This window comes from Meleagris gallopavo, chromosome 6 (assembly GCF_905368555.1).
Source record: "Meleagris gallopavo chromosome 6, MGAL_WU_HG_1.1, whole genome shotgun sequence".
In the NCBI taxonomy this organism is placed as follows: domain Eukaryota; kingdom Metazoa; phylum Chordata; class Aves; order Galliformes; family Phasianidae; genus Meleagris; species Meleagris gallopavo.
The window spans coordinates 48,391,751-48,406,350 of record NC_139409.1 but is presented as its reverse complement, the minus strand read 5'-3'; the positions used below and the strand labels follow the sequence as shown (position 1 = coordinate 48,406,350).

Below are 14,600 nucleotides of genomic sequence, written 5' to 3'. Positions count from 1 at the left end.
GGTCTCTGCACTGAGCTGGATGAAGCCACCCAAAGTCTGCCTTTCCTTGAGAAAACTCATTCCTAACAGAAGACTTGATGCCTTCATCCCATATAAGAGAGAAACCTCAATACAGTTTTGTTTCTGTAGGAACAAACAACCCAGAACTGTTAGTAAAATGTGGTTGATTTGTTGAGTCTCATAGCAACTCTGTCTTTTACGCAGAGGAAGCTGTTAGGAACTAGAGACAAGCCAGGTTGAAAGAAAAGTCCCCAGGTGTAGATTGCCCCCAGTAATTTGAGCGTGCACAGAATCCCACAGAGTTGAAAAGAAAGACTAGGCATGAGAAACCGCAGTGAGATTAGAGGCAGGAATGGGGAGTGTCTTTGATAAATTCGTAGTGCTGGGAAAATAATGGCTTGAGTAGCAGGGTCACCAACCAGCAGACCAGGCTGCCCAGAGCCACATCCAGCCTGGCCTTTAATGCCTCCAGGGATGGGGCATCCACAGCCTCCTTGGGCAACCTGTTCCAGTGCTTCACCACCCTCTGGGTGAAAAACTTCCTCCTAACATCCAACCTAAACCTCCCCTGGCTCAGGTTAAAACCATCCCCCCTTGTCCTATCACTATCCACCCTCACAAACAGCCATTCCTCTCGTGTTTATAGGCTCCTTTCAAATATTGGAAGGCCACAAGGAAACTTCCCCACAGCCTTCTCTTATTCCAAGCTAAACAAGCCCAGTTCTCTCAACTTTCCTCACAGCAGAGCTGCTCCAGCCCTCTGATCATCTCAGTGCCCTCCTCTGGACCCGCTCCAAGAGCTCCACGTCCTTCCTGTGCTGGGGGCCCCAGGCCTGGACGCAGTGCTGCAGATGGGGCCTCACAAGAGCCGAGCAGAGGGGGACAATCGCCTCCCTCTCCCTGCTGGCCACCCCTTTTTTCATGCAGCCCAGATCACAGTTGGCCTTCCGGGCTGCAGGCGCACACTGCTGGCTCATGTCCAGCTTCTCGCCCACCAGGACCCCCAAGTCCTTCTCCGCAGGGCTGCTCTCATGGGGTTCTTCTCCCAGTTTGCATATACGCCTGGGATGGCCCCAACCCAACTGCAGCACCTCGCACTTGGCAATGTTTAACATCAGTAGGTTCTCATGGGCCCACTTCTCCAGCCTGTCCAGGTCCCTCTGGATGGCTTCCCTTCCTTCCAGCCTATCGACTGCACCGCTCAGCCTGGTGTCATCTGCAAACTTGCTGATGGTGCACCGGTCCCAAGTACGACCCTGAAGGACACTTCTTGTGACTGGCCTCCAACCTGACACAGAACCATGGATCAAAACTCTTTGGCTGCATGCAGCCAGCCAGTTCTTAATCCACTGAATAGTCCATCCTTCAAATCCGTACCTCTCCAACTAGGAGGGAAGGATGTAGTGAGATACAATGTCAAAGACCTTGCAGAAGTCCAGGAAGACGACATCCATCACATTTCCTCCATCCACCAAAGGCGTCACTCCATCATAGAAGGCCACCAGATTGGGCAGACGTGATCTGCCCTGGGTGAAGCCATGCTGCTGTCTGAGATCACCTCTGCCTCGCACGTGCCATAACATAGCTTCCAGGAGGATCTGCTCCGTAATCTTCCCAGGCACAGAGGACAGGCTCACTGGCCTGTAGTTCCTTGGGTCATCCTTTCTCCCTTTCCTGAAAATGGGAGTGACCTTTCCTTTTTGCCAGTTCCTGGGGTCTTCACTGAACAGCCATGATTTTTCAAATAAGATGGAGGGCGGTTCAGCAACCACATCAGCCGTCTCTCTCGGAACCTTTGACTGCATGTCATGTGGCCCCGTGGACTTACATACATTCAGTTTCCCAAGGAGGTCTCAGACTTGTTCCACTGTTACAGTGGGATGCAATCTGCTCCTCTCACCCACACCTAGAGCTGCAGGGTCCTGGCAGACACGGCAAGCCTGACCACCTGTGAAGACCGAGGCAAAGCTCTCATTGAGTACTCAGCTTTTTCTACGTCTCAGGAAGCCAGCTCTCCATCACAGAAATGAGTGTCTTGCTCCTGCTGTCCTGCAGGTGTCCTGCACGTTTATACTAGAAAGCATTTCCATTTCAGCTAAGGATGAGCACGTGTCCCGGCCTGCTGAAGTTGTCATGTTACCAAGAGCAAAGGAAGTGGCTAAGTATGAAGACAGCTGCCTCAAAAGGCAGAGAAGCACAGTGGGGCTGCCACCGGCTGTGGGACACGCAAGTCCCTCCTTCCCACCCCTCAGGATCCAGCTGTCTCCTCCAGTACGTTCTCTACCCGGGATTGAGCGAGCCTGTCCTCTCTGCTTAGAGAGTTTTCTTACAGAAAAACAGGCTGGGCTAGCACCAAGCAGGCAGACCCATCTGTACTCTGACAGTGAGAAGTTGCAAAGGCACAGGAAGCGACCTATGACTGTGCTTATTGGCAGCCCACAACCCTGCAGAACCCCCAGCAGCCAGCACACTGCTTGGCTGCGCTCCCCCTGGGGCAGGGGCTGCAGCCCTCCCCTGCTGCTGCCCTGCTGCCTGTCTGGGCAGCTCACCTGGGGCAGGATGTGACAAACAGCACCGGGCTGTGCGGCTGCTGTGGGCAACCCGCCTGCAAGGGGGAGAAGGCAAAGGAAGCAGCACGCTGGCAAGAGACACGGTCCGGTTTAACCCCAGCTGTCTGCTGGGGGCTGCTGTTGTGGAAATGGCTGCAAATGCTTCCTGATCCTATCGGCAGGTAGAGCAGCCTCATTGGGAATCACAGAAAGAAGTGATTTCCACTGCTCGGATCTGCTTTGGGACCTCTCGAGGGTGCGACTGAGGCTGTCCACGCAGGGAAGCCCGAAGGAGAGCAGCGACCACGTGGCTGCTGACAGCTCTCATGCTGGCAGTTGGTTTCTCCTGTACGTGCCCTGCTCACCACGCTGCCTGCATGAACAGCGGGAACCTCTGCCGTTCCAGCTTTGTCTGCCCACTTTCTCTCTTGCTTCCCCTTAGGTGGCTCTGCACAAGCCCTGCAGCAAAGTCCAGCGGCCGTCACCAAGCCTGAAAGCAAAACGGCGCTCATCACCTGCCGCATCTCCATCTCCAACTTTGACAAAGTCTTCATTCACTGGTACCGCAAGAGGCCTGGGGCAGCTCCCAAGCGCATTGCCTACATGGCGACCAGGCTGTTCCTTGAGAAGGAGTCGGATGAGGGGAAATTCAGCATCGAGAAGGACCTCGCCAAATCCCAGTGCACCCTGACAGTGGGCAGACTCACTGCGCAAGACGCTGCTACCTACTACTGTGCCAGATGGGATGCACAGCAGCAGAGAGCCATAGGGAACCTGCACAAAGACACGCTCTGCTTCTTGAGCCACGGCCTAGAATGCCAGAAGACTTGTGGGAATGGCCTCTCCTTCCCTCTGCATCTTTATTCTAGGCAAATCCTATGTGGGCTCTAAAACGTTTGCGTTTCTTGCACCGTTTGGCCCAGACTATAAGGTCCCTCTGTTGTCTGCTTTCTCACAGCATCACCTGCTGGCTGCGCAGGGCCCCTCTCTGGGTGGCCGCCAGTGAGTCACATCCTGCCCTCAGGCACAGCCCCTGTCCCTGCCACAGAGCTGGGGGCTTTCTCTGGGGCACAGGCAAGCAGGCACCACGACAGGAATGCTGCTGCTGCTGCCACTCCTGGCCCTGGCTGAAGCCTGGTTGCATCCATTCCCCTCCCCGTGGAGGCTCCACTTGCAGCAGCAGCAGGAGGCTGTCCTGCCTACACCTGCGGGCAGCAGGCTGGCAGTGCTTGCTGCCTTTTCTCTCCTTCTGATCCATGGACATGCACAAGTGCTGCTGCAACAGAGTCCACCATCTGTTACCAAAATGGGATCCAAAAGTGTGACTATTGAGTGCAAAGCCGAGGGCATAGCTAACTTCCAGGCTGCCTACATCCACTGGTACCGACAACTGCCTGACAAAGCTCCTGAATGGCTCCTTTCTGTGACAGCAAAATCACAAGTTTCCTATGATTCCGAATCCTATAGGAACAAATATTCGTCTTATAAAAGAGAGAATAACATCTGCACTCTCTCAGTTAACAGCATACAGGATGGAGATGCAGGTACCTACTACTGTGCCTACTGGGAGTCTCACAGCGGGAGCAGCCTGCAGGCAGCCCTTACAGAAAGCTGGCTGCAACCTGAGCGGCACACTTTCATACAAGTGCCGAGAAACACAGCTGCCTTCCTGCCCCCATCTCTCAGCCTTCAAGACACCCCCACAAGCTCAAGCAGAGGAAGGAATTCCAAGACGAAAGCCGAGACACTGATGTGGCAATCATGTTCAGAGCTCACTGTCTGTGCCGCTATTCTGTGCAGCCTGAGTCCATCGTTTCCTCTCCCTCCAGCAGCCGTCCTGCCTCTAAGGTTCACTTTTTTGCCGCTGGAATGGCAGCACTAAAGGACCTGATGCAAAACAATGGATCTATCACAAGGAAACTGGCAGCAGGACTTTACAGAACATGTCCTGACAGGAGGTCTGCAGTGCATGCTGCAGTCGACAGAGACCTGGAGAGGATCCAGAGCAGATTCACTCTTTGTCAGAGAAGGGGAAACATAACTCTGCAAAGGACATGCGGTGGTAGGGGTGCTGTTTGTGGAGACAAACTACATCCAGGGTTGGTGCAGATGGCTGAGGAGGCCCATGGAGTTGTCCCCAGCACGAAGAAGTCAGCAGTTCACCATGAACTAGTCAATTTGTGCTACAAAAGCAGGCAGCACTGTCTAGGAAGGGCTGATGAGAGATGCTTCTTGGACAGCCCTGGGGTCTGAGGAGAGTAGAGTGACCTGGGGAAGGGCACAACTGAACAACCCTGCTTTCTACGTGTGTGCTTAACAAGATTTATGGTAAGGTTAAATGGAATGTAGCAGATAGATAGATAGATGTATGCCCACAAAACAGTAGCTGGATTGAATATTTTAGGTCCTCTCTCCAGTGTTACTGATGGGGTTTCATTTGCCAGTGAATTTCCCGCACACAAATACGCCCTCCCTGGCAATGAGCTGAAGACCTTCCATTGGATGAGCCATGGGTCATTTCCTCCTCCCAGCTGCTGATGCTTTCTCCACCTGGATGCCTTTATAACACTTCTCCACTACGTCAGCTCTACATTTCACTCCTGCAGACAGCATGCTGTTGCTTCCCTTACTCGTTGTGACTTCATTTTGGTCCCGTAAGTGCTGTTTCCTTTCTCCTCTCCATCCCGTGCATGGAGAACACAGTCCCTGCTCCAGGCTTGCTGGTTCCTGGCCTACGTGCAGTTTCTCCCTGTTCCCTTGCAGGTGGAGATGCACAGGCTGCACCGGTGCAAAGCCCAGCAGAGCGCAGGCTGTTGGAGGGCAGCTCAGTCACCATGACATGCCAGCTGAGTAGTGAAAACGTTGTGCACTGGTACAGGCAGCTTCCCGGGGAGCCACCCAAGAGGATACTGTACATGTCTGGATCCTCACCTACCTTCGATGACAACAACGATAGACTGAAATTTCAAGTGCAAAAAAATCCTTCCAGCAATGTTCTGACAATAAAGAAAGCAACCCAGAGGGATACTGGTACTTATTACTGTGCATACTGGTATTATCAAGTCTTCACAGCATGAGATGGGCAAAGGTAAGCCGTACAAAAAGGCATCTGGCACTGTGAACCTCAAGCTCTCCACTCCTGCCGGATGCAGATACTTCTTTATGCCACCTTTCTCTGGTGATTTTCAGCGGCAGGAGAGCAAAAGCAAAAGATTAACATGGCAGATGCTAAACGAATTATCTTAACTAATTCTCAGAATATTTTCTCTGTGCTTACACATACCTGTAACATGCAGAAACTGAACAGTCTTAGTCACTTAAGGATAAAAAGAGGTGACTTTGCACTTATGGCAAAGAACTGACTGGACTCAGAGCGCTCACCTGACAGTGAGCACAGATTGTCCGTGCCTGGGAACGAGCAGTTGTCAATTTTCCTTCTTCATTAAAAGCTGTACAGCAAGCAGAGAAACATACCTCTATCTCCTGGAGGCTCTCATTTGGAAGGAGGCACACAAGTGAAGCAGCGAGAGAAAACTACCTGATCTTCTAGATCCTCCTTCATTCTTTTTCGGCTGTCATTTCAGTTACTACCAACTCCTTCTGCAGCCCCGAAAGCCCAATTTCACTGTCTCCATTTCTCATCTGATGCATCCAGACAGAACGTCACTCTTCTCCCGTGGGCCTGGTCTCCAATGAGCCCTTTGAGCAAAGAGCAGTGAGTTCTAAGAATTAGAGACTGTGGTCAAAGCCTCTTTTCACCGTGCAGAGGAAAGCTGGCATTTGTCTGTCAGTGAGCTCCACAACTGAGTAGTGAATTTGATTAGAACTCACGCACAACATCCTGTGAGGTACTGCACTCGAGAGACCGGACCTTCAGCCACACACACACACACTGCCACAGGGGTGGTTTTGCAAGGCTCTGAACACTGCTCCTGCTGAATGTGCCATCGTGCCTTTGAGTCCTTGCATGGAGCAACGGTTCTTTGCTTTTCTCTGAAAAGCAGACAGGACCACCATCTTCTGAACAACCTCAGCATTCTCTGCTCTCGCTCCTTTCCCACGTTGCTGTAGCTTCTTGACAAGCACAGCCCCATGTTGTTATGCACAGAAAAAACAGCGCTGGAGACTTCTCCTCCCACTCAGTGTGTCCCCATCTGGGCCCCACTCACACATCCCTCAGTCTCAACAGCAGCTGAGCAGGAGCAGCAATCATGCTGCTGCTGGCAGCTCTGATGGTTGCAACTGCATGGTCTTGTAAGTGCTTTAGCTTATTTTTGCTCACAGGCAACCAAGCGTTGTGCCCTAACAGAAGTCTTCGCTAGAAGATTGCTGCCAATGAATAACAATTTCTCCTCTTTTTGTCTTGTCTCTCCCGTCTTTCTCTCTCTTTTTTTTTTTTTTTTTTGTAATTCCAGATGGATTTGCACAGGAGATTCCCATACAGATCCCTGTATCCATCACCAAGTCACAAGGAAATACAGATCTGAAGTGTCATTTTAAGGACTTCTCTGGAAATTTTGATAACACCGTCATACACTGGTATCAACAGAAGGAGAATAAAGCTCCAGTCAGGATGATCTATTTTTCATCAGGGACAGTAGTAGCAGATGAGAGTTTCCAAAGGCACAGATACAGGATTCAAACTATTCCTGAGCAGAAACTTTGCACTCTTACCATAAGAAATGTAATTCCGGATGATGCTGCTACTTACTACTGTGCCTACTGGGACCCTCACTGTGCCAGGTGCCAAACAAACACCTCAACAAATACTTCCTCAGCTGCTCAACCACAAATCATTTGGAATAAACCAGATCAGCTCCCATGGTGTGGAGGAGCTGCGCAGCCAGAAGCAGTTCCATCTAAATCTCTCTGAGGATTTGGATATCTGCTTCTCTCAAATGAAGGACTCCGAAGCTATCTGCAAAGTCCACGCTGACCGTTTCTTCCCTGACAAAACTAGTTGGTGATAGCTTAACCTGGAAAGCCATGTGGTTTGAAAGGAATCTGCCCAGTACATGTCTCTTCTTGCAACAGATAGCACAAAGTTTCCTTTGTAATTATGCCTGCCGGGAGAGTTGCTGTGTTAGAAAGCTTCAGGACAAAACTGGGACGGTAGCTGTCATTCAGACATGAGCTGTGTGAGATCCCATCACTACCAGGCCCCAATCGTATTCATCCAGCATCAGGTACCGGGCAGATTTCTGCTCTGTGGGCAGAAGAATAGCAATGGACCGATACGCATTTCATCTATCCTGGTAGATTTTGGCCACAGGGTTCTAGTTTCCTGTACTCTCCATACATCCCTAACACAAATGTGATTGTAACTGACTGAGGTTGCCCACACAGCAGATTGCCCTGGGGTGCCGCTGCCAGGAGTGACTGTGCGCATGCATCTCCCTCCCTTCTCCTTCAGGTCTGTTCCATCCTTCTCTCCTCCTTGCTCATGCACTGAAGCCACCTACCTGCCTGTCCTGACATAAAATCAAACGGCTTTTGCCGTGGTATTCACTAGAAGGAGGCAGTCGTCCAATCCTCTTAGCAATATGAGCATAACACCACACTGCCACGTGTCTTTCTGCTCTTGTTTTCTAGTCTCTCTCTCCAAGAAGTGTTTGCATTTCTTCTGAGGCTCAAAACTGAAATCCTGTGGCTGTGCACTTCCTCCCACACTCCAGATCAAAGGCAGGGCACACGCTCACGGTGCTGCTGCCCGTTGCTGAAAGCTGATACCTACCGGCTCTTCAGCCGAGAAAAAGCATGCACAGGACAAACATGGCTGGAGATTTCTCCTCCCACCTGGGGCCCCGCTCACACATCTCTCAGTCTCAACAGCAGCTGAGCAGGGGAGGCAGACATGCTGCTGCTGGCAGCTCTGATGGTTGCAGCTGCCTGGTCTTGTAAGTCCTTCCGCTTCTTTTTCCTCACAGGCACCCACGGGTGACATAACAGATATCTTCCCAAGTGGAACGTTGCCCCTGAACAACGTTATTACTTCTCACTTTTACCTTTCTTTTCCTTGTTTGTTTGTTTTCTCTTTTTCCCCCACAGAACTTCCATCACCATAGACTCCCACTGGCTGCTGTCTCCATCCAAGGCCCCATTCATTCTGCTCCTCAACAGCAGCAAAGTGGAAGCAACGAACGTGCTGCTGCTGGCAGCTCTCACGACCACAACCACTTGGTCTCGTACATTCTGCTTTCTTAAGCTTCCTTTTCCTCACAGGAACCCATGGATGAGTTCAAAGACATCTTTCCAAATCCCTGATTGTCACTGAATAACAATTTCTCCTCCTTTTTTCCCCTTATTTCCTAGATGAATTTGCATGGAAAGTTCCCATTCAGAGCCCTCTATCCATCACCAAGTCACAAGGAAGTGCACGTCTGCAGTGTCGTTTTGGAGACTTGTTTGGACATTTCGATAACACCGTCATACACTGGTATCAACAAAAGGAGAATAGACCTCCAGAGAGGCTACTCTTCTTTGCAGAAGGGAAAACTAGAGTTGAAAGTGGCTTTCAAGGGAACAAGTACATGGTTGATAAAGTTTCTAGTCAGCAACTGTTCATTCTTACAATAAACAATGTAAGTCCAGATGATGCTGCTACATACTACTGTGCCTACTGGGACCCACACCTTGATAGATGCTCAGAGACCATCAAGCCACAAAACTCCTTCAACCACTCAACTTCTACTTCAGTCTGAACCACAGGGTTGTTACTGCCTCATTCCCCCAGCCTTCTCACTCCATCTGCTATCAGCTGCTACCCAGAGCAAATACTGCACAGGTGCAGAGAATCCCAAACAATAAAGGGCTGGAAGGGACCTCTGGAGATCATCCACTCCATCCTCCCTGCTGAAGCAGACTCCCTAGAGCAGGTTACAAGGGAAAGAGTCCTAGAAGGTTTTGAATGTCACCAGAGGACACTCCCCACCCTCTCTGGGCAGCCTGTTCCTGTGCTCTGTCACCCTGGGTCCTCTTCCTTGAATGTGGAGTCACAAGCTGAGCCTGGAGCTCTCACTGCCTCAAGGGCTATGGACTTGTTGAGACGCCTCCCCCTTCTGCTAGTCCATGAGATGTTCTCTGCAGGGAAAAACCTTCAAAATATAATTTATCTCAAAAACGGTAATTTCCTGCAGGAGTTTGTTTGACAATAAATGTTCCCAGATAACTCTACACCCTACCCCATAGGAATAACCACATTAACAGCCCTTTTTCTGAGGGACCATCAGGGGAATTGCCGAGTTTTCCCAGAAGAGTGACCTCATTTATCTTTCCTCTACAAATTATCCTACATTCATGCCATTTTATAAACACTGCAAAACAAAGTCGCCTTTAAATTATTATTTTGGTGCCATGTGAACATGTCTTTCACCTAAGTTATGTCAGTGCTCATCACTGTTGGCGCTCAGTCGAGTTAGAGAGCTCTCACAGTTTCTTGTAGTGTCAGAATCGTTCTCCCAAAAGTTCTGCTTTGTTGTGTTCAACGTCCATCTTATATTCCATCCATTTACGAGCCAGGATTCCTGTCCCTCTCATCAGTTCATTGGCCGAGCTTCTCCCAAACAACGGTGATCAAGGATGAAAAGTTTCTTAAGTGTGATAAGGTTAACAGTGCGTGCAAACAGAACCTCCTGTTTACCCTTAGACGCAAACAGATCCCATTTGCTCTCAGTCTTACACTCCATACTCCCAACGTTTCACAGTGATAGGGTCTATCAAGGAGTCTGATAAACTCTTTGCTGACTGCTCACACTTCCATCTTCCCCCACATCTCCCCCTTCTTTATTCATAAAAAAGGCACGGCTCAAAGCATCCCGTATCATTTTTGTATACACAGCAACAAGCGTGAAACACAAATTAAAACACACAAAGAAGCAATGAGACAAACCAATCCTAATTGTAACAAACTCTGTCTCCATCCTGCAAAAACCCCTGAAGGGACACCTGAATACATTCCACCCATCTTGGAGCTGTTCCTTCACCCAGAGAAAAGCAGGACTCTGCACGGGATTGCTGCTGTTACCGCAGTAATAGCACTAATTATATTAATAACAAAATCATCACAACTCAATCAAAGCCTCTACTGATAACACACTAAACATAAAAGTCACAGAGGAGGTCACGATTTCTTGAGTCGATACAGACACACTCACACAGGCATTTATTTTAGACAATTCCATAAGTGGGAAATGGAAACTTTCCAAGCTAATTTTTACTACTTATTGACCCCTGAGAGATGGCAAACCGCCGAAACAACAGAGAAGGGACTTTGTGGTGTGGATGCGAAAGGCAATGCCAGCAGGGTGTCCCCTGCTTCCAAGATCCCTTTTCCTTTCTCACCCATCGCAGACTCTCTCCTGCTTTTATTCTCCTCAGGGTCTGCGAGGTTTTTTCCACTTGTGCTCCACACCTGCATGGCCAGTGCATGATACAGAGCCCAGGTGGAACACCTGCTCGCTAAATACAACTAGCCACTAAGTCACATCTCTCGACAAAACAAAATACTCGCAGAAAGTTATTTACAGCTATAGTCGCTTTCTCCCATTGTTTCTTGCTTTACCCTTAGCTCCATGTTTTATTTCATCCATAAGCTTTTTCTTGTTGACCAGCAGCTCGTACTACTGTGACAAAAATCACCTACAGGTAGTAAATCTTGATGCAGCACAGAGTGAGAGGCACCCACATCTACCAGGAAACAAACATCTTTACCCTGCTGTGTGTGCAGTGCATTCAGTCCACTGGGGGCAAAACTCATCCTGGGTCCTGCAAGGTCCTGCTCTAGTGCAACTGCTGCTGCTCTTCCCAATTTCTTTCTTTCATTACAAACTCTGTTTCTACTTTTCGAGTCCCCTCATTTAATTTGTGCAGGTCCCTGACTTCAATTCCTTTAACCTTTAACATTGTTCAAGTTCATCACCCACAATACAAGTGTTTTTTTTTTTGTTCTGCACTAACAACGGAGTCCGTGTCTGATTGCCACAGTTAAACCTTCCTCTAATCCGTCTTCCTCAACCTGCATGAGGACCTTTGGACAGGATTTCAAAAGGGCATAGAGGGGCTTTCCCAGTATTCCATAGTTGTAGGCGGCACCACCTCGTCATCTCTAGGAGAGTATAGCTGTTTGAGGTTCCAGTCTGCCTGTTTCCTTCCTCGCTGTTTCCTAGGGCTGGGGATCCCGCAGTGATTCCGTAACGCAAATGGGTTACTTGTGGCTGTGCCACCTGGGCTTTCTGTGGAGCAACTCGGTAGCCTGAGAAAGGCTGAGAAAGTTTGGTGAGCTAATTGTCCGTGTTATGCATTGCCTCCTTTGTTTTGTTGGCTACCAGGTCATCCACGTCTTTGAATTCGAGAGAGAACTGCTTAAGCCGAACCAGCCAAGCTCCCGGCTTTATTCTGAATCCTTTTGGTGCTGCGTTCTTGGTCCTACCTGGGGATTCTACTGCCCACACCCCAGGACAAACTTCATCCCTTACTTCGTCCGTGTTCTGATCCCAGCAGGGGTAATGATTAATGCTAAACTAAGCACCTTTATTAGCTGTTCTTTTTTACCTCCAATTTCTATTTGCCTTTAAACTTTATTTCAGTTGGCAGGTGGTTTAGTAAATCATGCCGTACTAAAGGTTTTGGTGAATTTGGCATGTACAGCAATTTGTGTCTGCCTACCCGTTTAGCTGTACTGGATTGTAAACGTTTAACAAAATAAACCTCCTCACTTTTGCCAGTGGTTTCCCCTCTGGTTACAAATTCACCACTGACTGCAGTAAGAACAGCACGTTTGGCTTCAGCGTTGCCTACAAATTCCACACCTGGCTGCAATTCCTTCCGTAGCTTAATTTCCTCCACCCTTAACTGTTATCGCAGCTGTGACCAAATCCAGCGCCGCTTTTTGCACAAACTGCTGTTCTGTTCCATGAGGGCAGAACCCTCCTGGACCCTGCCAGCCCCCCTCTCAGCTCTTCCCGAGGAGATCTCTGGGTCCCAGAGCCCTGCTCTCAGCTCCTTCCTCCCAAGGCTTCCCGTGCTGACACTGGCATCCCGAGTTTCCTACAGCTCTGCACATCCAGCCTATTCTCGCTCCCGAGGTTTTCTTTTCGTCCCCATTCGCAACCAACGCTTTGTTTCCGTTCTGACGACAAGCGGGGGGAGGAGCAGTGCGGGGATGTGTTCTCCTGCCGGCACTTCTCCGCTTTGGCTGGAGCAGATCACAGACTTTAATGTTTTAACTCACTCTTCTTCTTTAAACTTTGTGCTCACTTTTGTTGTTGTTGTTTTTATTTTTCACAGTTCCACTATTTGTACCCTCAGTTACGCTTCCATGTACCATTCATAATTCCTCTTCCATACAGCACTGATGTTTGCACTTCCAAATAGCATTAACATTTACACTTCAATATGCCGTAAACATTTCCCAATCACAAAGAGAGTGACAACAACCAGTACACTTTCTCCTAAAGATTCTTTCTCCCCCCCAAGTTATCAGTGGGAATGAGCCTTCCCGTTCACCTGATTCCAGGTTCTTTCCTGCTATCACAGTTTTTCCATTAATATTCACTCTTTCCCAATTAACTGAAACGAAATGAGGGCTATGGGTTGTGCTCTGGATTCCCATCCTTGGCTTAAAGAGTTCAATACACGTGTAGTTTCAGCAAGCCTTCCAGCTGGAAGTGCCTTCTGCATTCCCTCTGTTTTGCTGAAGGAGCACAGCTTTAAGGCTGCTATGGGTGTGCTCAGCTCTGGCTTCTCTTGTAATTCTGTAACACTGAAATACTTTCTGGGATAGATGTCCCGGGCCATTATCTGCGCGGATTGCAGGGCTGCTTTTCATGCCCTGAGGTAATGCCGTCCAACGATCCTGCCGGGCTGGTGCTGATGCTTTGCAGAGGGCGAAAAGCAAAGCTCGGAGCATCGTGGGGGTCCAGAGAGATGGTGAACAACCAGTCTTTTAAGTCGGGCGTTACAAGTCCCGAAACGTCCCAGTTCCGTGTGGGGGTCCCCGCTGATGGAAACCCTGCAGCCCCTTTTCATGGGCGCGGCTGGCACTGGCCGTGCCTGAGAACAAAGCAGCCGAGCGATACAAGCGCCTGCCAGTACTTCACACGGGGGCACGGCTGTGACCGTGCGTCCCGAGTCCCGCAGGACACTCCGCAATAACGCTTCCCAACACGGCTCTCGATCTGGGGCTCCGATCGCGGGGAAAACTTGCAAGCTCTCCGACTTGCCGGCTTTCCCAGCCTCCCTCCCGACAGCTGCGCGTGGATCAGGAGGGCACAAATCCGTCTCTTCCCGCCGCCGGGATCCTCGGGGGGCAAGGCGATCAAAATCGCATCCGATGGCGGGGGCCGGGGAGCCGATGGCACCGCGGGCTGATCTGTAGAGCAACCTGTTTAGCTGTACTGGATTGTAAACGTTTAACAAAGTAAACCTCCTCACTTTTGCCAGTGGTTTCCCCTCTGGTTACAAATTCACCACTGACTGCAGTAAGAACAGCACGTTTGGCTTCAGCGTTGCCTACAAATTCCACACCTGGCTGCAATTCCTTCCGTAGCTTAATTTCCTCCACCCTTAACTGTTATCGCAGCTGTGACCAAATCCAGCGCCGCTTTTTGCACAAACTGCTGTTCTGTTCCATGAGGGCAGAACCCTCCTGGACCCTGCCAGCCCCCCTCTCAGCTCTTCCCGAGGAGATCTCTGGGTCCCAGAGCCCTGCTCTCAGCTCCTTCCTCCCAAGGCTTCCCGTGCTGACGCTGGCATCCCGAGTTTCCTACAGCTCTGCACATCCAGCCTCTTTTCTGTCTTCCCGACGGCACCGCGGGCTGATCTGTAGAGCAAGCGGCCGCTCCCTCGCCCTCAGGCAGGCTGGGGCTGTCAGATCGCGATCTTAAGCGGCTCTTGAGCGCTTCAAAGACCTTTCTCCGAGGCTGAAGCCACCCGAACGCCGTCTTATCGCCCGCAGGAGCAGCATCGCATGGCTTCACCCCGACCCGGTCCCCGACTTCGGGATCGGAAATTGTCTGCTTTGCGATCGAGGGGTCCCTCTTGGCAGCCCATACC

The 14,600-nt window shown here is 50.2% G+C and overlaps 1 protein-coding gene, 1 long non-coding RNA gene and 1 gene segment (V, D, J or C); 2 read left to right on the top strand and 1 right to left on the bottom strand.

Moving 5' to 3' along the window:
* The window catches only part of LOC146544174 (uncharacterized), a 40,650-nt gene extending 31,463 nt beyond the window's left edge, over positions 1 to 9,187 (bottom strand). The window contains exons 1-2 of one of the 6 annotated variants that reach the window (XR_014884025.1): positions 8,012 to 9,187; positions 6,024 to 6,248 (exon numbers count right to left, since the gene is read on the bottom strand). This is a non-coding gene — a long non-coding RNA (uncharacterized LOC146544174). Of the gene's footprint in view, positions 1 to 6,023 lie in introns of all 6 variants that reach the window. The other 5 variants (XR_014884026.1, XR_014884021.1, XR_014884023.1 and 2 more) reach the window with 5 other exon arrangements.
* Positions 1,988 to 3,440, top strand: LOC104911587 (Ig kappa chain V-III region PC 4050-like). The segment is given in 2 exon segments: positions 1,988 to 2,897; positions 2,992 to 3,440. Coding segments are annotated over 2 exon segments (471 nt in total).
* Positions 3,646 to 4,446, top strand: LOC104911588 (uncharacterized). Its single transcript, XM_085226664.1, has one exon. The coding sequence runs from the start codon at positions 3,646 to 3,648 to the stop codon at positions 4,429 to 4,431; it is 786 nt and encodes a 261-aa protein (XP_085082790.1). The 3' UTR covers positions 4,432 to 4,446.
* Positions 9,188 to 14,600: the final 5,413 nt, after the last annotated feature.